The following is a 24582-nucleotide window of genomic DNA, read 5'->3' on the forward strand; positions in this document are numbered from 1 at the left end:
TGGTACATTGCTGGGCACTGGTTGGCAGGTGATTGATACATCTGAGCGGGCGGTGCTGATAATCAATGTGCTGATTATCAGCACAGAACCCCGCCCCCTCTGACAGGGAGAGCCGCCGATCGGCTCTCCCTGTCAGCGCGAACCGAGGAATGCCATTTACGGGCACTTCCTGGTTCACGCTGTGATCAGCTGTGATTGGTCACAGCTGATCACGTGGTAAGAAGCATCACGATCGGAATTTGCGGGGTGTCAGACTGACAATCTTTTGTTGGCGGAAATTCCGACAGCAAAAGTCCGATGGAGCATACACACGGTCGGAGTTTCCGACCAATAGCTCACATCAGACTTTTCTTGGTGTAATTTCAGATCGTGTGTACGCGACATTACACCTACTCCTTCTACTTCCCAATTATGTGCCACTTTGTGTTGGTTTATCACATACAAGCCCAATAAAATACATTTATGTTTTTGGTTGTAACATGACAAAATGTGGAAAATTTCAAGGGGTATGAATACTTTTTCAAGGCACTGTATAAAACACAAATACAGTATATGGCTGCTATGACCTCCCTCTTTTATTGTGAGGGGACTGACTTATCCAAAAGCCCTCTATTGGCCCTTCTAAGTCATGTGACCTAAATGTAAAGGCTCTGCGTTATGCTTACAAAGAACTTGTTCTGGTGAATTACCGCATTAGCTTGTCCACGGGAGTGGTAAACCAGAACTTCATGCTTCATGTGACATCTTTTATAATTCATAAGCAACAACTGTCCCCTTGTCCTCTGTATTCTTCTCCAGATAGAAATGTCAATTATTTTTAAGTTCATGTGTGGTGTATTGACATTGCCAAAAGTGGTTGTAAACCTCTGAAATGAAGAATAAACACAGCATATTCTTCTATTGTGTGTACATGTCTCCATCCAAAGCACCAAGTGTGATCTCTGTCTCTGCTATCAGCATGAGTCACTTCTGCCAGTCCATGCCAACATCAGTCAATCCCGGAAGATGTCCCACCCTCCTTCAGCAACACAGCAGGTTGTTGAAAGCCTCAGCTGTGCATATTTCCTTATGAGACTGTGTAGAAGGGGTGTGTCCTTTCACTCCCCTCAGGCCTCAGATTACACTCAGCTCCATGCTCTCTGCTGTGCTGTGTGTAACATTCACTGTTGTACTTTCAACAGCTATAGAACAGCCAGGGTTACAGATAAATAGGTACAACATATGCAGGAGGATTTGTTTCTTCTCTGTGTATCACAGGAGGCCAGTCACTTCACTGGGTATATATAAGGATTTACAACCACTTTATTGTTTTCATTCTGGAAGTTGATAGTTCTAGAAGTGCATCACTGTATGAAGCTGACTGAAATTTTCAGGGAGAAATCTTAAACATTCAGTGACCACCTTTCAAATCTTTTTTTCTTCTTCATATATTATGCACATTATACACTGGAAGTTCATATTGATCTTTCCGCCGACCAGCCAACAACTGTCAGAAGAAAAGAAAAAAGAGCCTGTATAAGTAATTATCAAAAATGGCTTCTGCTATGCATAATAGCAAGCTATGTCATGAATTAAGGATTGTAAAACATTAATACAAAAAGAAAAAACAAGCTTAATCCCGCGTACACACGATCAGAAATTCCAACAACAAAACTGTGGTTTTTTTTTCAGATTGAATTTTGGCTCATACTTGAGTTGCATACACACGGTCACACAAATGTTGTCTGAAAATCCAAACGTTAAGAATGCGGTGACGCACAACACTACGACGAGCCAAGAAAAATTAAGTTCAATGAGTTTGAGCGAACATTCCGTCGGAAAAATCCACGGTTTTCTTGTCCGAATGTCCAATCGTGTGTATGCGGCATGAGACAAAATTCTCACCCAGCCTAATAGTAGGAACAGAACTGTCTGGATGAACTGTACTTACCCCACAGCATGTCCAAAAAGTACAGAACATCCCACATGCCGAGGCAAGTCCAATGAGAATAATAGCCCAAAAAGGAAGGTCATCTGTATCTGTCAAAGATGAAAAATAGGAGGTGAAAATGTCAGAAGGCAAAATAGAAAAATTTAGAAAAGTGCAGAGCAAATGCCAACGAGACATAAGCTTCCTGGAGATTATAGAATTGTAGGTACATAATCAGAGCAGTACCCAAAAGCAAACATTTATTATAACATTAAACATTTATTATATTGCAGCTTAGCAATTCTTATGCCGCGTACACACGATAATTTTTCAGCAAGAAAGAAAACGCAGTTTTTCAGCATGTCCAAACAACGAAGTTTTTCCAACTTCATCATTAAAAACGACGTTGCCCACACACCATCATTTTTAAAAAATGATGAACAAAGCGCGGTGACGTACAACACGTACGACGGCACTCTAAAGTTCTATTCGCCTTTGGGCTGCTTTAGCCGATTCCTTGTTAGTAAAAGACGGTTTGCGCTTTTTTGTCTGTTACAGCGTGATAAATGTGCTTACTCCATTAAGAACGGTAGTTTTACCAGAACGAGCGCTCCCGTCTCATAACTCGCTTCTGAGCATGCATGGGTTTAAAATGTCGTTTTAGCCCACACACGATCATTTTTTACAACCCGAAAAACAAAATTTTTTAAAACGACGTTAAAAAATGCAGCATGTTCAAAAATGTTGTCATTTTTCAGAAACTGAAAAACGAAGTGCAGCTCACACACAATCATTTTAAATGACGTTTTTTTCATGCTGAAAAATGATTGTGTGTACGCGGCATGTGGTGGCTGCATTTATTTTATTTTTTAGACTTTTTTTCTTTGATTTATACCTGGTGATCCTGCCAGTAAGCCTGTTGTTTTTCAACAGAACAAGCTCCCTTGAAAATTAAAAAAATTGAGTATAGAGACAAACCATTTACCACTGATAGGTGTGCTTACAATGATCAGCTTTTATTTATTTATGTAAAACTTTATCCCCAACGCAAAATAAACTGTTTGGTGCAACTGCATGTAACGTTTTAGTTAGAGTTTGGCTTCACTTTGATAATGTATCTAAGCCTAGGTTCACACTGCTGCGAATTCAAAATCGCGGTAAAATGCGCGATTTTACCGCAATTTCGCGGCTGCGATTTTGCCACGATTTTGCTGCGATTTCGGCCGCAATTTAATGTAAATCGCGGCCCGAAATCGCAAAAAGTAGTACAGGAACTACTTTTTGAAATCGCAGATGCGGCGTCGCACTGATTAGGACAGTGCCATTGCCGACAATTGCCGCCGATTTGAGATGCGATTTGACATGTCAAATCGCATCTCAAATCGTTCCAAATCGTACCCAGTGTGAACCAGGGCTAAATCTGTTAAAGCCCCGTACACATGGTAGGACATCCAACAAAATTTCCCTTGGATTTTTGTCCTAATTGATTTGTCCTGCCACACCCATAGCATACACACAGTCAGACTTTTCTGCAAACTTTTCTAAAAGTTTCCTAACATCATGTGTTTTTTTTTGCTATTTTCTGCTCTTTACCGCCACCCTTTGGTTAACTTCTGCTATTGTTTGTTGCTTTTAACATTGGTTTTGAGCATTCGTATTTGCACTTTGTCCAAAAGTTGGTTGGATTGCTGTACACACGGTCACACAAAGCACCATCGGACTTTTGTTGCCGAAAAGTTGGTCCGTTCGCAGACCCAACTTTTTGTTGGATGAAACCAGAAAAAGTTGGTCTGATGGAGCGTACACACGGTCGGACAAATTTGAAAAGTTGCAGATTTTGAAGTTGGTTGGCCAAAAGTCCTACCGTGTGTACAGGGCTTTAGGCCCCGTACACACGACAGAGTTTCTCGGCAGAATTCACCGAGAAACTCGGTCAAAACCCGGATTCTGCCGAGAAACTCTGTCGTCTGTACAGTTTTGGCTCGATGGAGCCGCCGAGGAGCTCGACGAGAAAATAGAGAACATGTTCTCTATTTTCTCGTTGTTCTATGGGAGAAGTCGGCCCACCGAGCTCCTTGGCGGCTTCATCCCAGAACTCGACGAGGAACTCGACGTGCTTGGCACGTCGAGTTCCTCGGCCGTGTGTACGGGGCCTTAAAGTGATTGTAAACAATCATCTTGTAAAACAACCCTTTCAGTTTAAAATATAAATGAATGACAAAATATTTTTGTATAGATATATATACAAAAATATATAATATATGTTTCCCCCTTTTTTTTTATAAATGATCACATTCCCTCTCTTTTCAGCTGCATAAGAGCTGGGGGAGAAGAAGCAGCAGTACACTTCTCTCTCCTCAATTATACTATGTGGCCCAATTTCTCTCCTTAAAGCGGGGGTTCACCCTTAGAGGGCACTTTTCCCCCTTAGATTCCTGCTCGTTATTACTAGGGGAATCGGCTATTTATTTTAAAATATGTGCAGTACTTACCCGTTTACGAGACGCATCCTCTCCGTCGCTTCCGGGTATGGGCTTCGGGAATGGGCGTTCCTTCTTTTTTTTTTTTTTTTTATAAATTGTTTTTATTTGAAAAAATTTTCATCAAACATACACTTGGTGCCAAGGGAGCAAGGATACATACACAATACGGCAGCAAGGGAGCGGCCCCCACAATGGGACCACGACCAAATTAACCATCATACTACTATACAATATAACACATTTCCATTATATGCATCCAAGGACACCAGTGTGAGCAACTCAAATTAACTTGTTAGACCCTTCAGTTTATCGGTCCTCTATTGAGGTGAGATGAGATCGATAATAAGGAAGGTGCTAAACCATAGGAAGTAAAACCTGAGGAGAAGAGAGAGAAGAGGGGAGACAGAAGAGGAGAGAGGAAGAGAAGGGAAGGGAGGGGAGGGAAGGCTGAGATGGTGAGGAGTAGGTTTGTAATCAGAAGAAGAACATCTTAGTCCGCTTTTACGGGAGTGAACCAAATATCAATAAGTCAGATATCAGTTTTTAACCATATACCATGTAGTCCATATCTTCCACAGGGCATCAAATTTACGTCGCACCCCTCTTCTATTGGCCAGAAGAGACTCAAAAGTGTATTGTGTCTGTGTCATAAGGAGAACCTCTGATGCGTTTGGGGCCCTGTCAGCTTTCCACTGTTGTGCGAGCAATGATCTAGCTGCTAAGAGGATATGAGTCACCACCGCTCTGCAATCCACAGGGAAGATTTCTATCCCCACATGTAGAATCGCCAAGCTGGGACTGGGCCGAGTTAGAATACCTGTGATCCTAGATATATATTGGAAGATAGAGTGCCAAAAACTAGTCAAATGCTTGCAGGACCATAGCATATGGAATAGATTACCTATTCCGCCACAATTCCTCCAGCATAACGGGGAACTTTGGTTTCCAAATTTGGAGATTCTATAAGGGGTGAGGTACCACCTAAGTGCTATTTTCTGGGATAGCTCCCAGTGGTTGATACATCTAGAGGAGGAATAGATTGAGCTGAACGCTTTAGTCCACTGAGCTTCCGTGATTGTCATTCCTAGGTCGGACTCCCACTTCCTGAAGGGTTGAGATTTAACAAAGCGCAACTTGCTTTGGAAGAGGTTGTAGAAAAATGAAATACCCTTACGGGGTGTTGGGGAAGTGTGATAAAAACTCCACACCTCCCTAGCCATGAATATACGATACGATCCCAATGAGTTCAGGAAGTGGGAGATGCGAAGATAGGCATAATGGTCTGGGGAGCCCAGGTTGAACTTGTCTTCCAAGGATTTGAAGATGAGAAGGGCATCCTCCAGGAACAAGTCCTGAACAATTCCAATCCCCCTTGCCCTCCAACTGGATAGGGAAAGGTTCGGGATGACCAGAGACAGTGTTTCCAACGGGATGGGGACTTCTATTAACTCAGAAGTAGGAAACTGAACCTCCCTCAGAGCCCTCCAGGCCATCAGTGAGGCCCGGATAGTAATCGGGAGGTCCCGCAGACCAAACGGTCTCCAGACATCTGCCAGGAGAAGAAGATCGAGGCCGGTGGCTGGACCCAGGGCCCGTTCGATGGACCCCCAAACTGAATCAGCCTGGGGGGTCATCCAAGTCACAAGTTGCGTCAGAATAGACGCTCTATAATAGTCCCTAATGTCCACCAGTCCCATACCTCCGGCCCTCCTATGTTTAGTCAGTAGCGGCTTAGAGCATCTGGGACGTCTGGAGCGCCAAATGAATCTGGAAAGGAGTGTGTTTAGGGCTTTGAGATATGTGGCTGGTAGAGGGATGGGGAGAGTTCTAAACACATAGAGTATCTGCGGAAGAAGTAGCATTTTAAATGCCGCCAGTCTTCCAGACCAGGACATTTCTACATTGGCGAGTCTGCAAACTTCTTTAGTTAATTTATCAATTAAGGGTGGGTAGTTGGCACTTGCTAAATCACTTGGGTCCGGGGTCAGCTTAAGGCCCAGATAGGAGATATGGGATTTAGCCCAGGAGTAGGGGAAACTCAATTTAAGTCTCGACTGTAAGGGGGAGGGAACGCTCAGTCCCAGGATAACCGATTTGGTAAAATTAACTTTGTAGAATGAGATCTCACTAAACACCTGTAGGGTATCATGAGCATGTCGTAGGGACACTTGGGGAGAAGTCGGAAAGAGGATGATGTCATCCGCAAACAGATTGATGACATGAGACCTATGCCGTATCTGAAAGCCCTCAATACCTGGGTGGGACCTGATCCTCTCCGCCAACGGCTCCATCAGCAGATTGAAAATTGAGGGGGACAGAGGACACCCCTGACGGGTGCCATTTGATATTGAAAAGGTGTCTGAGAGTAGGTTTGAGGTATACACCTGGGCACACGGGGAGGAGTAGAGAGCGAGGACTGCCGAGAGTATCGGCCCAGAGAACCCAAATTTCCCCAGGGTGCTTTTCATATATCCCCAATGTATCCTGTCGAACGCCTTCTCCGCATCCAAAGAGAGTAGCAGAGAAGGCGTCCGACAGGATCTAGCATGTTGCATAACCCCCAACACCCTCCTTGTAGCATCTGACGCCTGCCTCCCTGGAGTGAAGCCAGATTGGTCAGACTTAACAAGGAAGGGAAGGACAGATAAAATTCTATGGGCCACTATCTTTGCATATAATTTTACATCGGAGTTTAACAGCGAGATCGGCCTGAAGTTGGAAGGAGTGGTGGGGTCTTTACCTGGTTTTGGGATAGTAACCACATACGCCTTGAGCATCTCGGGAGGGAAGGAGGCAGAGGACACCGCTTTGGCATATAGGGTATGTAGAGCTGGGACCAGCTCGTCTTGGAACGTTCTGTAATAATCGTTCGGAAGACCGTCGGGTCCGGGGGACTTGCCTAGAGGGAGTGAGCTGATAGTCTTCCTAATTTCAGGCTCCGAGATAGGAGCATTCAGAGAGTCAAGTTGTGACTGAGAGAGGGACGGAAGGTTGACACTAGCCAGGAATTCCTGGATCTTGTCATCGGAGGGTTGTGGAGTGTCAGGGTCATCCCTGAGGTTATACAGGGACGAATAATAATCGGCGAAGGAATTCGCTATGTCTTTAGGATTGATAATTTTGTGCTTGTTGGTCGGATGGATCAGGAAAGGGATCTTAGCTTTAGTTCGGACTGCTCGGAGCCTTTGGGCTAAAAATTTTCCCGCCCGATTGCCCGACGAGTAATGGTTCAATTTCAGCCGTTGGAAATGTTTATCATATTGCTCAATAAGAAAGGACCTGAGCTCTGCCCGACGCTGCGAGAGGGTTTTCCCCAGTGCTGCATTAGCACAGGATTTATTTTGAGCTTCTAACTTTTTGATGTCATCTAGGAGCTGAGTCATTCTCAGTGTCCTCTGCCTCTTCTCCCTTGCACAGATCTGAAGTATCACTCCTCTAACCACTGCCTTATGGGCACACCACACAGTAGTTGTGTCAGAAACCGACCCCACATTATTTGCAAAGAATTCTGACAAACATTTAGCAATGGTAGTAGCATGAGTAGGCATTTGAAACACTCTCGAATTTGCCCTCCAAAGATATGCAGGACTGGGAGTGTGCCCCTCCGCCACCGTTATAGAGACAGGAGCGTGATCTGACCACGTTATATTGTGGATGGCGGAGGAGGACACTGCCTGTAAAAGCATCTTATCAACCAGTATGAGGTCAATTCTAGAATAGGAATTGTGCCTGGCTGAGTGAAAGGAATAGTCACGTTCGGTTGGATGATGGCACCTCCAAACATCAAAGACGTCTTCTGAGTGCAACAGCTGCTGGAGTTGAGGAGGGGGTCTTTTCAATGTAGAGGAGGAGTCCAGGGCACAATCAACTGTCAGGTTGTGGTCACCACAAATTACCAGGGACCCTCGTTTCACCGAGGCAATCTTAGCATAGGTCTTTTTCAGAAAACGGAGCTGATGGGAGTTAGGTGCGTACACATTAGCAATAGTGAAGGGTTTGTTGTTAATTTCTCCCACCACGACCAGGTATCGCCCCCCAGGATCTGCAAGAACTTGCTGTAAGCTGAAAGCCACTGAGTCTTTTATAGCTACCAAAACACCCTTGTTCTTGGCTGGGGTAGAGGCCATAAAAACGTGTGGGAAGCGTTTGTGTGAGAAGCGAGGCGGGTTGTCAGTGGAGAAATGGGTCTCCTGAAGGCAGAGGACATCTGCCTGGAGGGCCAGAGCCTCTCTCCAGACCGAGGCCCGTTTGGCGGGGTGATTAAGCCCATTCACATTAAAGGACACAATTTTAACCGCCATTTGGGAATAATAAACGAGAATGGAAACAGTACCTTGGTTTCATCCGTGGAAAGCAGTTCATCTTGTGGTGCGGCCAGCGTTCAGTGCTGAGTGGATCCAGCCTTCCCAGGGCGGTGGGGAGAGTAGAGGGTATATACAGATCTTTCCGGTGTAGAACAGAGTCCGACGTCCAGAGAGAAGGAGAATAGGTAAAGAGGTCAGAGTCAAAGGAGAAAAAAAACACAGAGTCCACTAAAAAAGCTTGAAAAAGCAAGAACCAGAGGGTAGAGTTTCTACCCATAATCATAATGAAGGGGGATCAAAAGGAACGTAACAACCTGAATACTCCGGATGGAGTGGGAACCTTGGTGTGGTTACTGAGCCACTACATTCTGTAGGGGGAAGGATCACTCAGTGCGCTTCTTGCCTCTTTTCTTCCTAGAGACTGTTTGCCATTGGTAGTGCTGATCAATCTTGGCAGATGGCATGGGACCAGGGGGTGTCTGAGCCGGGAGGATATCCAGGGATCGGAGCAAAGAGAGGCCCTCCTCTAGACTGGCAATGGATGTGTCTTTCCCATCATGAGTGACAGTAAGCTTCACTGGAAAACCCCATCTGTAGGGGATGTTGTGATTGCGCAGAGCTTTGGTGATCGTCACCAGTGACCGTCTCTTCTGCATAGTGAATTGTGATAAGTCTGCAAACAGTTGGAGCCCAGCAAACTGTTCCGGGAGTTGTTGAACTTTCCTGAAAGAGCCCATGAGCTGCTCTTTAACTTGGTAAAAATGTATCCTCATCAGGACGTCTCGGGGTACATTCTCAGGCAGGAACCCTGGTTTGGGCAGTCTGTGGATTCTGTCAATCTGCAGCTCTGACTCAGAGACATCAGGGAGGATCTGCTGCAACAGGCCTCTGGCAAATTTCTGTAGCTGGGCGGGGAGCACTGTTTCAGGGACCCCCCTTAGCTTAACATTATTACGCCTTGACCTGTCCTCGAGGTCAGCGACCTTTGCCCTCAGCCAGGCTATTTCATTATCATGTTCAGAATGGGCATCAATCAGTGAGTTGTGGGAGGATGCAAATTCTCCCATTTTTTCTTCAACGTGGGTGATTCTCTCCCCCAGCTCACCTACATCTGCTTTAAAATTTCTCATGCACTGCAGCATGTCCGCATGCATGGAGCTTCTGAGGGAGACAAGCATGTCTTTTAACGTAGTGTCAGACACTGCCTTCCCTGATGTGGGGAAGGCAGTGAAGGGGTCAATTAGCTCCCTCGTGTCCTCCAGGGCCTCAGCCCCTCCGCTCACCTGACTGGTGTTCGCCTCCAGGCGAGGCCTAGATTTGGCAGGGCTCCTGTCGGCCGGGGACGATCCGCCCGGAGAGTGCTGTGTGGGGCCTGGATGCATCACCGGGCTCGAGGCCGTTGATCGGGAGCTGCAGGGTGAGGTAGGGGATGCGTCCTCCAGGCCGGCGCCGGCGCCATCTTGTTTTAGGCCGCGGCTTTTGGGAGGATAGAATTCTTCCAATTTCCGGGGCTGGGACCCCTCTTTTCGCTTGCGGGTCATGCCACCCGTGTCTCCGAACCCTCCGGCGAGAATGGGGCAAGTGATGGGCGGAATATCCGCCGCTGTAGCTAAGTGCTAGGTTCCCTTGAACGGAGCAGCGCGGTCACACGTCCATACAGCCGCGCGGTAGCCGGGCGTTCCTTCTTGATTGACAGGTTTCCGAGAGGCTTCCGACGGTCGCATCCATCGCGTCACGCTTTTCCGAAAGAAGCCGAACGTCGGTGCGCAGGCGCAGTATAGAGCCGCACCGACGTTCGGCTTCTTTCGGCTACGAGTGACGCGATGGATGCGACCGTCGGAAGCCTCTCGGAAGAATGTCAATCAAGAAGGAACGCCCGCTCCCGAAGACCATACCCGGAAGCGACGGAAGAAGATGCAGCTCGAAAACGGGTAAGTACTGCACCTATTTTAATACAAATAGCCGATTCCCCTAGACCGAACGAGCAGGAATCTAGGGGAAGAAAAAAATTTTTTTTAGAAATGGGTGAACTCCCGCTTTAACATATGTTACACTGGGAGGATTTGTGTATGAAGTAACATTGCTTAAACCTATGGTGGATACTCATTGATGTCAATATAGTGGAATATCATCGCCTGGTCTCACTGTCTGGCCCCATTGGAAGCTGTGCTTGCTGTACCTCTCCCTGGGGGTGTTACACCAACAAGCTCATTCGATCCTTCAGGCAAATGCCCTGCTGGGTCCATCTTGTCTGGTAAGCCTTTGATCTTCATGGTGGTGGATTGCCTACAGCAGTGGTTCTCAACCTTCTAGTGCCATGACCCCTTGATAACATTTCCCAAGTTGTGGGGACCCCCAACAGTAAAAAAAAAAAAAAAAAAAAAAAAAACTGTAGCGTGGGTTGTCAGCACCCAAGGCAAGATGCGTAATTTGCACTCCTAACCCACAGACATTTAGCGCTCCCTTCTACTCGTACAGTATTAAATCCCCTTATGGTACATTTTAGGATGTACCACTCTCTTTGTTCTTCTTTTATCTCTTTATCCTAATTTTTTTTTGCCATCTTTCTTGTTCTTTCTGTCCCCTTTTCTTTGTTCCTCCCCCTCTTTTTCCTTTTCCTTCCATGTATTCTCTATTTTTACTCCTTCTCTTACTCCTTGGTGGGGAGTTGGGATGAGTGGCAGTGCTGGGGAGAGTTCTGATCAGCCAACTTAGGTGCTCTTGATCAAGGTCATCTGCTGATCTGAGAACTGTCGTAGGGACTTTTAATGGCATCTATAAGTGTTACTCACTGTGTCTTCGGGTTCAAGTGTCTCGTAGCAGTGACACCTATGCCGAAATCAGGAGATAGGGTCTCCTCCAGCCCCTCCCACTTCACATTCCTCACCAGTCAGCTGACCTCTAGTCTCTGCCCCCCAACCATGCTGTGAACAGAATGGGCGTGCTGCGAAGAGACTAAGTGGGCGGGTGTGGGCTCCAGGAACAGCCATGCTGGATGGCCGTGAAAAGGCTGGGAGAGCAGCGCGGGCTTCAGGAACAGCCCAGGATTCGGTGACCCCTGGCAAATCATAATTTGACCCCCGAGGGGGTCCCGACCCCCAGGTTGAGAACCACTGGCCTACAGACTACTATATACAGAGTCACTTTTATCACAGTGGATCAATTTTGGACTTTATATTTCATTTGTTTACTAGCACTTTTTTGGTTTATTTCCATCTTTGGTGCTTCACTTTGTATTTATTATATTTATTTATATAATATTGGTTAGTTATTCACTATATTCATTTGGTGCCTTTTTAACCTACACATATTATTTTGGATCATGTCCAAATTTTGAATAACACAATTTTGTTCAGTCAATGATTGCATTATATTATCACTTTGATTAATCATTTGTATAGTTTTCATATTATGTTTGCAATTTAATTAATTTAAAGTATAACACAGAGGTTATATGTACACTTATATCTTTTGAGCATACCGAGAGTAATATTTTGCGCGCCGCACTTTCTCTTTTTCAGTTCCTTAACATGTTATACTTACCTGCTCTGTGAAGTGGTTTTGCACGGAGCAGCCCAGATCCTCCTCTTCTCTGGTCCCTCTTGAGTGCTCCTGGCCCCTCTCTCATGTCAAGTGCCCCCACAGCAAGCAGCTTGCTATGGGGGCACCCAAGCCGAGCTGCAGCTCTGTGTGTCCATTTAAACACAGAGCTTTGGTTCAGCCCTGTCCCCTCTATCTCCTGATTGGCTAACTGACTTTTATTGACAGCAAGGGGAGCCAATGGCGCTGCTGATGTGTTTCAGCCAATCAGGAGGGAGAGTCTGCGACAGCCAAGGGACCTGTGGACATCGCTCGATAGAGATGGGGCTTGGGTAGATAGCATTAAGATAAAAAATCTTCTGACTTTACATCCCCTTTAAGGAAGGGATATATTATAACTGGACAATATTGGGGACATTTTGTCACACACGATTAAGACATATTTTGTTGCATTTATATAGATGAGTAGATGTGAGCAGCACATTAAATTGTTATATATATTTGTACTGATGTTATTCACATACTTAGTGTAGGCTATCTGGTGATTTATTTATATTATTTCCCTTTTTACTTCAATAGCATTACTAATACTAACATTCAGATTTAATCTCTTCCCACCCGTAGGCCTTATATATACTGCTTCGGGTTGAAGTGGCTATACCAGGATCATGGTTGCAGCTACAATCATGATTCTATTACTGGTTTTTTTCAGCAGCCAGTTCTCTTTTTGGTAAGTGATCTGAGCGGCTATAAAGCCACTCAATCACTTTTACAGGTGGTGGAAAACGGTCAGGTCACATTCACTGGGAAGAGTAGAATAACCAAAGTTCCCGTACCTCTTCTTTGATGTCTGAAACTTGAAGCATTGAGGATTTCATCACTTCCAGTTTGTTTGTTTACTGGCAGTTTTTAGAGTCATACAGCATCTGATCTCAGTTTGATCAGATGCTTTGGAGGCCAGCAGGGAGATATGGGGTTCAAAATAAGGATCTGTCGCAGCCCATGCTATGGACAACATCCCGTGTGATAGCAATAAGTTTGATCCCAAAAAATTATTTAAAGGTACAATTTAAAAAAAATATTAATTAACAAAATTCCTCCCATGCTCATGCGTAAATGCGAACACTCATGTAGAGCCTGCACACATATGTAAACAGAGATCGTTAAAAGCGAACGTCAAAGTGAGAGCAATAATTCTAGCGCAAGACCTCCTGTGTAACTCTAAACTGTTAAGCTGTAAAGAGTTTAGGTTGTCATCTATGGATAATTAATGTACCATAGTTTGGGTGTGTGTGTAATATTTGGTTTCTAATTACTCGGCATACCATTATTTATATTTTACCCAAAAAATGGGGTATTATATTATGTTTGTGTTCTCCAAAATGTATTACATTTTTTTTAACAAAACAATTGTTTACATATCGTGCGAAACAAATAATTTCAACAGCCACCATTTTTATTCTCTAGGGGAGCAGAGGTGCTTAAAAAATATAGAATGTGGCAGATACTCAGACTCCTTCTCCATAGGCAGGGGGACCAGACAGGGATGCCCTCTCTCCCCTCTCCTTTTTGCTATGACCATCGAAACTCTGGCCATTGCTCTGAGATCGAATCCTGACATTAAGGGAGTGACCTGTGGACCTCAGGAACATAAATGCGCGTTATATGCCGACGACCTCCTCCTTTTTGTCACCTCCCCCCTAACTTCCACCCCTATGATACTTAAGACACTACGGGTTTTCAGTGAAATTTCTGGCTTGCGGGTTAAAATGAACAAATCATTGGCACTGAATATAAATGTTCCCCTGGATCAACTTAAACAAGTAATTTTGCCTTCTCTTGGGCTCCCTCACAAATTCCATACCTAGAAAGCAAACTAACGCCTGACGCCAATAACCTTTTCAAAGCAAACTATCCCCCTATGGTGCTTAAATGCAGAGGAGACATTGAGCGGCAGGCCAGGTGTGGCTTGTCCTGGTTGGGCAGAGTCCATGCTGTTAAAATGACCCTTCTCCCACGTCTTTTGTATTTATTTCACTCTCTCCCCATCCCGGTAAAGAAGCAATTCCTTGATAAACCCCAGTCAGATATAGTCCAGTTTGCTTGAGGGTAAGAAAGGATACAGATGTCCCTCTGGAATACTTTTCTGCCTAAAAACACAGGGAGGCTTGCGGCTCTCTAATCTATGGGGCTACTATCAGGCAGCGCAATTGGCGCAGATGTCGATGGTTTTCTCCAGGGGCTCAAAACCTGATTGACTCGCTATGGAACGTCAAGCTATCCCTTTAAATACCATTGATTACCTTCTAGGGTGTGGCCCCAAATTCAGACCAGCTATTATGTCACCCACTCTCTCCCACTCCGTAGCCCTTTGCTCCAAGCTTTATGCTCTACACACCCTGATATCCCCCCTCAAGCCACTAACACATTTATTTCATAATACTAATTTCCCTCCGGGGCTGAATTTCGAAACATTTAGATGGTGGACAGACAAAGGCCTCTACCGGATTGGGCACTTTCTCTCCCCTGTGGGCAGCCTTTCCCTTTCACACTGCAGGAAAAAATTAGAAATGCCTGATTCAAAACTTTTTAGATTCTCCCAAATCTCAAATTTTCTACACTCCATATGAACCAACAAATCAGTACCCCCCGTTATAACTTCCTATGAACACTGGTGCTTAAATACTGCGGATCAGAGGGGAGGTATCTTGTTGATCTATACAGCTCTGATGACTAAGATGGATAAGCCAACCTATGCCTGGGCCAGGGAGGAGGACACGGACAGCACGTGGACCCCCGCGGTCTGGTTCCGCTCATCAAATTGAGCCTATAAAGGTATTCTTAATATTTCTCTCATTGAAGCAAGTCTAAAAGTTATGCTTAGGTGGTACTATGTTCCTTCCAGACTGGCAAGGATCTATCTGGGGACCTTGCCACTATGTTTTAGAGGATGTCAACTGGAGGGTTCTATGCTTCACACTTGGTGGTCCTGCCCTCGCATTAGATCCTTCTGACGGAAAGTGTTCCGTACCACTGGCTCCTTGACGAGGGTAGTGGTGACTCCTCATTCCAGCATAGCTCTTTTAAACCACTGTATTCCTGACTTAGCTAAACACTCTCAGGCACTGTCATTTTTTCATTTTATTGATAGCCAAAATGACCATAGCCAAAGCCTGGAAGAAACCCACAGTGTCCTTCCAAGGGTTCAGGAGAAAAGTCTCCTGGATCATGGTGTAAGAGCAAATCGTAGCAAATTTACTGACCAAACTGAGAGATTTATTACCACTTGGGAACCTTGGGCCACCTTCTGCAATATTTCCCTCATACCTGGAATTCAGCCTGAAAGCTTGATCGCTCCCATACCTTCTTGAGTGCATCCTTTCAAACCTCCTTTCTTCTTTCCCATGTTTTTCTTTTCCCCTCTTTTCTGATGTCTTCCCTGTTGTATCTACATTATTCTGTTGGTACTGAGAATTCTTGCTATCTGTTATAATGCACTGTTTTGCATTAGTAACAATGTTATGTGAAACCTTTCTCTTCCATTAAGATTGTACCATTCTGAAGGCCACGTGAGAGAGCTTCGTGACCTCGTCCCCTAGGATGCGGTGTGATCCCTTTGGGGCATTCAGGGGGTCGAGAATCGCAATGCTTGACCAGTTTTTGTAGTACTTAATGTTATACTGTCTGGCAAACACAGTTATGATATTGGTTGAGTCGCTCAGAACAATGCGGACAAGTTAGAATGCTATTTTACCTCATGCAATTAGAGAAAGATATTCAAGAGTATAAACTAATGCCGCGTACACACGATCATTTTTCGGCAGGAAAAAACGACGTTTTAAAAAAATGTCATTTAAAATGATCGTGTGTGGGCTTCACATCATTTTTCGGGTTCTGAAAAACGACAATTTTTTTTCTCGAACATGCTGCATTTTTTAATGACGTTTTAAACTATGTCGTTTTTCAGGTTGTAAAAAATGATCGTGTGTGGGCTAAAACGACGTTAAAAACCCACGCATGCTCAGAAGCAAGTTATGAGATGGGAGCGTTCCTTCTGGTAAAACTACCGTTCGCAATGGAGTAAGCACATTCGTCACGCTGTAGCGCGAATCGTCTTTTACTAACACAAAATCAGCTAAAGCAGCCCCAAGGGTGGCGTCATCCTTATGGAACTTCCCCTTTATAGTGCCATCGTACATGTTTTACGTCACTGCGCTTTGCTAGAGCATTTTTTTTTTCACGACCGTGTGTGGGCAACGTGGTTTTAATGATGAAGTTGAAAAAACATTGTTTTTTCTACATGCCGAAAAACTTTGTTTTTTTTTCATGCCGAAAAATGATCGTGTGTACCCGGCATTAGAGTTTGGAATGTGTTGTTCACTCGCATAACATTGCATTTTTTTCCTTGCGTTATCATATAATTATCAATAAAAATTATTGAAATTAAAAAAATATTAAATGTTTGGTGGTTCTAAGTCAATTTAAAAAAAAAATTGATTTTAACATGGATGTCAGAATTGGACTGGGAGTCAAGTGGCTAGACTTAACTTCCAAAATTATCTTGTCAGTCAAATATTAGGAATGAAGTTGGGGCTTGTTGCTACCGTGGGTATATGGTGAATCCATAGGATTAGCAAAAATCACAACGTTTTGGCTAAAAAAATTGCAGGCTCACCACCAGAAATAAACCCAACAACCCATAGGCCATTTGATTAAAAAAGGGTAGAAGAAGTTTTACGTCTGTGTATCTGTGTACATGTACACGCAAATACGTTTGGATATGTACATATCCTCATAATTTTGTGTACAAGTACCCATAATGCAGTGAATAGCCTGTACCACTGGTTAGATGAGTCACAGAAGGCAGCATTTAAAAGGTACAGTATGTATAACCCAGGAACCTTTTTATTATATGGAGAGCTCACAGCAGTGATATTGTCAGTTTGTGTTGGGGAGAGCCAACAGTTTTGTGTAGGGAGAGATACTGATTTTCTTTATTTCCTTAATTTTGGCATTGGTACACGTTCCCACAGCAGCATGGTTTCCCATTACCTTTGCAGGTAAGAATTTGCAATAAAATCATATCCACTGTAAGTTTGTATGTATGTATGTAAATATATATTATGATCATTACCTATAACCATAACTATAATAAAATTCATGCAAATAAATATACCATTACCTGTTTGTTTCATCTTGGTATATGCATCCAGCATGGTCACATTCACATAAATTATTGGATCGTTATCCATGCTAACACCAACTGATTCCGTATTACTAAATGTTATGGCAAGTGATGTAGAAATCCCTCTTGTAGTTGATGTAGTGCCTGGAATTGATATTGAGCTTTTGGTCATATCTTTTGTTGTCCCTGTTGTTACCTCTGTCCTTGCTGCTGTACCTGTTGTTGATGCTGTTGTGATATCTGTATAATTTTTCTCTGTGGTTACTGTAGCACTTGCAACTGTTGGTGTTTCTGCTGTCGCTACACTTTCAGTTGTTTCTGCAGTACCTTCCTTAGTTAACTTGGTGCCCACATCTGTAAATATTGTTGTTGAAACTCCAGTAATTGGTAGTGGGGTACTCTCTGAAGTTTCCGTAGTTGCCACTGTAACTTGTCTTGAAACTTCTAAACTTTTTGTGGATAATACAGTTGCTCCTCCTGCTGTGGTTTTTACTTTTGTACCTTCTACATTTGTTATCACACCCATGGAAGTTTCTGCTGTTGTAAATTTTGTATTTGCTAACGATGTGCTCTGAATAGTTAATACTGAAGTTCCCTCTGACGATGAGCTACTCATTATTGTTGTTCTTCCTGTATTTAATATTGTAGTGCCTTCTGGAGTCACTGTTGTTGGCATAATGTTAGATGTTGCTGACATTATTGAAACATGTGTGGATAATTCTGTTGTAGCTGCTGCTGATGAACCCCCAGAAGCTGGAATTGATGTACCCTGTGACGTTGTTACAACTGTATTTTCCGTTGTTGGTGGTGTGCTGCCTTGTGTAATTGCTATACTTTCTGCAGTTGTGACTGCTCCCCCTGTTGTTATTTGTTCTGTGCTTGTAAATAAAGCTGTGGTTTCAAGCGTAGTTTCTTCAGTAGTTACTGTTGATCCTCCTTCAGCTGATGTACCCATGGCAGGTTTTGCTATTGTGACTTTTGTAGTCATGGCCATGGATGTAGTCTCTGTCATTCCTATTTTACTATCTGAATTTGTTATGGCTGTATTTTTATCGGTTACTGGATTGGTAATTTTAGTAATTATTGCTGTGGAACCTTCCATAGTTTTCACTGTTGTACTGTCTGTAGTTATTTGTGTTGATCCCTTTGTAGGTACTGGAGTTGAGCCTTGAGTGGTGAATGCTGATGAACCTACACTAGAGGGTGTTGTTTTACTTTCCAAAGTTGTTAGGGCGGTATTTAGTGTAGTTTTTGGCGTGGTGGCCTCTGTAATTGCTGCACTTATACTTGCTATTCCAGTTGTGATATCTGGAGATTTAACTGTTGTGCCTTCTGTAATACTAACAGTATTACCAGAAGTGACTAATGTAGATAATATAATGGTACCTTGTGTTGTTGCTATTGTGTCTTTAGAATCTTTTGTTGTTAGCCCTGTTGCTACTTGAGTTGAGCTTGGTGTGGTATTGGTTGTGAGTGCTGTCAATATTTCTGTAGTTGCTGCAGTCATGGCTGAAGTCCCTTCTTTGGTTGCTGTTGTAATACCAGCTGTTGTATATTTTGTAGATGTAGTTATTGCATTTGTAGGTGCCTTTTTGGATGCATCATCAGTAGCTAATCTTGTGGTACTGTCTATAACTGTTGTTCCTTTATTAGTTGTTACTGCTTTACCTTCTGTAGTCATCAAACTAGCACCTACTGTAGTTGAGGCTGAAGTGCCCTGTGTTGTTGATTTTGTTGGACCAGTGTTAGTTTCTGTTGTTGCCTGTGTAGACATGTTGCCCTTTTCTGTGGATATTGCTGTTGTGTGTTCTGTAGTCACTACTGATATTCCCACTGAAGAAGCTGTTGTTGTATCAACAGTTTTTTCTGTTACTGTACCTTTTGTAATTACTACTGTTGATGTAAATGGAGTAGTTAATAATGTTGTGCTCTCTGCAAATGTTTTTTCTGAGGCTTTTGTGTCATCTGTGGTTTTGGGTGTGGTACCTTCTACCGTGGTTACCAGTACACCTTCTGTAGATGATACTGAGGTACCTTTTGTGCTAAAGTCGGTTGTACCTTCTGTAAGTGCTGAAACTGTACTTACACTAGATGTTTCTCTTTTTGAAGTTGTTAAAGCTGTCCTTTCTGTAATTATTGATGTGGTGACCCCTGCAACTGCTGATGTTGAACTTTCTATAGCAGTCACCATTGTGACTTGGTTGGTAGTGATTTGTGTGTTGAGGTCTGATACTGCAACTGTTGAGGCTTCAGTAGACCCAACTGGTTCAGAAGTTGTGCCTAATGTGGTTAATGCCATGCTGACTTCTGGTGTTGCTGATGTTAAGGCTCCCGTGGTTTCTGTAGCTGCCACTGTTGATACCTGAGTTGAAAATTGTGCACAATTAGTGGTTAACACAGTTGTGACTGCTGTACCTTCGGTAGATGTCACTGATGTTTTTTCTTCAGTTGTTATTACATGAGTTGGTGTTTGTGTTTTTGTCTCCAACGTTGTTGCCACTGATGTAACTGAAGCAGTTGTTACTGAAGTGCTCTCCGAAATGGATGTTATGTCCCCGGTAGTTTTCATTGTTTCCTTATTTCTAGTTGGCATGGTTGAACCCTCTGTAGTTAATGTTGGAGTGCCTTGTGGACTAATTGTGATTGAGATACTACTGGCCTCTGTTGTTGTTTTTTCAAGCACTGTTGTGGCTTCTGTTGGGTTCGGAGTAGTTAACACTGAAGTTCCCTCTGATGATGAGCTACTCATTATTGGTGTACTTCCTGTAGTAAATATTGTAGTGCCTTCTGAAGTCACTGTTGTTGACATAATGCTATTTTTTTCTGACATCATTGAAACATGTGTGGATAATTCTGTTGTATGGACTGTAGTTGCTGTTGATGAACCCTCAGAAGCAGAGGCTGACATACCCTGTGAAGTTGTTACAACTGTATTTACCATTGTTGTTGGTGTGCTGCCTTGTGTAATTGCTATACTTTCTGCAGTTGTGACTTCTCCCCCTGTCGTTATTTGTTCTGTGCTTGTAATTGAAACTGTTGTTTCAAATGTAGTTCCTTCAGTATTTACTGTTGGATTGGTAATTTTTGGTGTTGAAGTTGCGACTAGTGTGGTTAATGCCATGCTGTCTTCTGGTATTGTTGATGTTAAGGCTTTGATGGTTTCTGTACCTGCCACTGTTGATACTTGAGTTGAAAATAATGCACTATTTGTGGATAACAAAGTTGTTCCTTTTGTATTTGTGGCTGCTGTACCTTCTGTAGATGTCGCTGATGTTTTTTCTTCAGTTGTTATTACATGAGTTGGTGTTTCTTTTGTTGTCTCTAACATTGTTGTAACTAAAGTATTTGTTACTGAAGTGCTCTCTGAAATGGATGTTATGCCCCCAGTAGTTGTCATTGTTTCCTCATTTCTAGTTGGCATGGTTGTAACTTCTGTAGTTAATGTTGGAGTGCCCTGTGGAGTAATTGTTATTGGGATACTGCTGGCTTCCGCTGTTGCCATACTTGTTGTTTTTCCAAACACTGTTGTGGCTTCTGTTGGGTTCTGAGTAGTTAATACTGAAGTTCCCTCTGATGATGAGCTACTCATTATTGGTGTACTTCCTGTAGTAAATATTGTAGTGCCTTCTGAAGTCACTGTTGTTGGCATAATGCTAGATTTTTCCGACATTATTGAAACATGTGTGGATAATTCTGTTGTATGAACTGTAGCTGCTGCTGATGAACCCCCAGAAGCTGGAATTGATGTACCCTGTGAAGTTGTTACAACTGTATTTTCCATTGTTGTTGGTTTGCTGCCTTGTGTAATTGCTATACTTTCTGCAGTTGTGACTGCTCCCCCTGTTGTTATTTGTCCTGGGCTTGTAATTGAAGCTGTTGTTTCAAGTGTCGTTCCTTCAGTGGTTACTATTGGATTGGTAATTGTTGCTGTTAAAGTTGCGACTAGTGTGGTTAATGCCATGCTGTCTTCTGGTGTTGATGATGTTAAGGCTTTGGTGGTTTCTGTACCTGCCACTGTTGATACTTGAGTTGAAAATAATGCACTATTTGTGGATAACAAAGTTGTTCCTTTTGTGGTTGTGGCTGCTGTACCTTCTGTAGATGTCGCTGATGTTTTTTCTTCAGTTGTTATTACATGAGTCTGTGTTTCTTTTGTTGTCTCAAACGTTGTTGTAACTAAAGTATTTGTTACTGAAGTGCTCTCTGAAATGGATGTTATGCCCCCAGTAGTTGTCATTGTTTCCTCATTTCTAGTTTGCATGGTTGTAACTTCTGTAGTTAATGTTGGAGTGCCCTGTGGAGTAATTGTTATTGGGATACTGCTGGCTTCCGCTGTTGCCATACTTGTTGTTTTTCCAAACTCTGTTGTGGCTTCTGTTGGGTTCTCAGTAGTTAATACCGAAGTTCCCTCTGACAATGAGCTGCTCATTATTGTTGTACTTCCTGTAGTTAATATTGTAGTGCCTTCTGGAGCCACTGTTGTTGGCATAATGCTAGATTTTTCTGACATTATTGAAACATATGTGGATAATTCTGTTGTATGGACTGTAGCTGCTGCTGATGAACCCTCAGAAGCTGGAATTGATGTACCCTGTGAAGTTGTTACAACTGTATTTTCCATTGTTGTTGGTGTGCTGCCTTGTGTAATTGCTATACTTTCTGCAGTTGTGACTGCTCCACCTGTTGTTATTTGTCCTGGGCTTGTAATTGAAGCTGTTGTTTCAAGTGTAGTTCCTTCAGTGGTTACTATTGGATTGGTAATTGTTGCAGTTAAAGTTGCGACTAGTGTGGTTAATGCCGTGCTGTCCTCTGGTGTTGATGATGTTAAGGCTTTGGTGGTTTCTGTACCTGCCACTGTTGATACCTGAGTTGGAAATAGTGCATTGGTGGTGGTTAACACCACTGTCCCTTCTGCGGTTGTGGCTGATGTACCTTCTGCAGATGTTGCTGATGTTTTTTCTTCGGTTGTTATTACATGAGTTGGTGTTTCTATTGTTGTCCCCAACGTTGTTGCCACTGAAGTAGTTGTTAGTGAAGTGCTCTCTGAAATGGATGTTATGCCCCCAGTAGTTGTCATTGTTTCCTCATTTCTAGTTGGCATGGTTGTAACTTCTGTAGTTAATGTTGGAGTGCCCTGTGGAGTAATTGTTAATGGGATACTGCTGGCTTCCGCTGTTGCCATACTTGTTTTTCCAAACACTGTTGTGGCCTCTGTTTGCATTGTTATTTCATGGTCTGTTGTTACCCCTGTTGTCCCTTCGATAGTTGCGGCTGATGTTGTGACTCCTTCGGATTCTCCTGTTTTATCTTTTGTTGTTGCTGCTACTGATGCAACCGCACTAGTTAATACTGTAGTCCCTGCTGAACTTATGGTGTTGTCATACCTAATTGTCCCTGTTGTTATTTCTGTTTTTAATGTTGTGTCACCTTCAGCAGATGACATTGGTTTTGTAACAGATGACACTAGGTTGCCTTCTGTGGTAATAACGTTTGTACTTTTTATATTTTCTGTGGTCAATTTTGTACTTTCTACTGTTGTTACCTTTTTATCTTCTGTAGTCATACCAGTTTGACCATTGCTAGTTTCTATTGTATCTTTTGTAGGTTTAATAGCTGTGGTTTCACTATTTAATATTGTAGTTGCTGATGTTTCTTTAAAAACTGTTATGCGTTCAGCACTCATTGAAGTCGTGTCCAAAGTTGTTTGAGTGCTTTTTTTAACTGCTACTGTTGTAGATTGGGACATTTCTGCAATCATGTTTTTGCTAGTTGTTAATTTTGCACCTTCTGTATCCAGTTTAGCTGTACTTTCCAAATGTGATGTTGGTACATTAAGCGTTGTCATTACTGTTGCCCCTTTTATAGCATCTTTTGTAGTTAGATCTGCAATGCTATGAGTTAGAGAAAGTGTGGGGGATCGAGTGAGACTTGGAGCTGTTGCAGGGACTGTGGTGCTTGAAGATGTTTTTTCATTTGAAACTGGTGAAGGTAAATTCGTTGATGCATTTGTTGTTTCACTCTGTGCCATTATTTCTGTCACTGCAAAATATTAACAAATGCTATAAGCAAGCATATAAGATTCACTTATAAAAAAATTAACTAAAGGCTTCTCTATCACAGCTTAACATGCCAAGCTTTCTAAAGTAATCAAAAAGCCTTACTTTTTTTTTCAACCAGAATAACTATGTTCCTGAGCCAAATCTTCTTCTCTGCCTGACCAGTCATAGCTCTCCAATGTTATCAAGAACAATGTAGTAAGGGCAGGAGTTTGAATGACCCAGAGTGACAGCTAGGGAGTGCACAATTGTAGTGTCCAGTCTGTCCTGCAAAAAACAGGATGGAGGGGGATCAAGGGGCTAACAGTTTATGTGGAGCGCCCAACACAGCTGGATGTGTAGTGGGAGGAGGTTCAGCATTTAAAACAGGAGGACTGCCGGTATGTACTATTCAGAAGATAAGGATGTGCATAGGGTGTTTTTTTGGGGAAAAATGTTGCTGAAGGTGAACTTTTCAAATTTCAAATACCCCAACAAATAAATAAATATGCTCTTGGGAATTTGGATTTAAAAACTCATTATTGGCATTATGTTGGAAATCAGTTCCTAAGCTAAGACATGTTGGATAATTAAATAAGGGATCACCCAGAAGCACCAATCTTTTTGTCACTCCCAGTCTGTTGCCATTCTATTCAGCCACTGATACACAAGCTGGCATTTTTTTATCCTGCCCGAGACTGTGTGGTCGGAAGTGGGTGCAAATACCTGTCTTTAGACAGGTATCTGCACCCCCCTCCCCCTTGAAAGGTGTCAAATGTGACACCGGAGGGGGGAGGGTTCCGATCAGCGGGAGTTCCACTTTAGGGTGGAGCTCCGCTTTAACACAACACAAATTAACGTGTGACATTATCCCAGTGCCCAGTGCAGCCATTTGTAGTCCCCTTCAGGAATCTGGGTGACAATGCAGGAGCACAAATGAGTTGTTTACTCTATAACAGCTGATTTATATTTTTTTATTTTATTATACTTTTGAAATTACAAGTTAGAGCTAACACAATTTTGGCAATTAGACTTATGTATACTGTTTAATATATATATTTTTTGCTTTGATTCAACTTACAAAATCAATTAAAAGTACTATAGTTTCTTACAAAAAATCAGAACA

General features: G+C 43.0%; 1 protein-coding gene across 1 annotated transcript in view; it reads right to left on the minus strand.

Moving 5' to 3' along the window:
* Positions 1 to 557: 557 nt before the first annotated feature.
* LOC120913476 (mucin-17-like) overlaps positions 558 to 24582 on the minus strand; it is a 28705-nt gene continuing 4680 nt past the window's right edge. The window contains exons 2-4 of the mRNA XM_040323440.1: positions 17419 to 23460; positions 1931 to 2019; positions 558 to 1486 (exon numbers count right to left, since the gene is read on the minus strand). Of these exons, the coding sequence (XP_040179374.1) occupies positions 1424 to 1486; positions 1931 to 2019; positions 17419 to 23460 (6194 nt within the window). The 3' untranslated portion in view covers positions 558 to 1423. The remainder of the gene's footprint in view (positions 1487 to 1930; positions 2020 to 17418; positions 23461 to 24582) is intronic.

Source organism: Rana temporaria, chromosome 9 (genome assembly GCF_905171775.1).
Source record: "Rana temporaria chromosome 9, aRanTem1.1, whole genome shotgun sequence".
Classification (NCBI taxonomy): domain Eukaryota; kingdom Metazoa; phylum Chordata; class Amphibia; order Anura; family Ranidae; genus Rana; species Rana temporaria.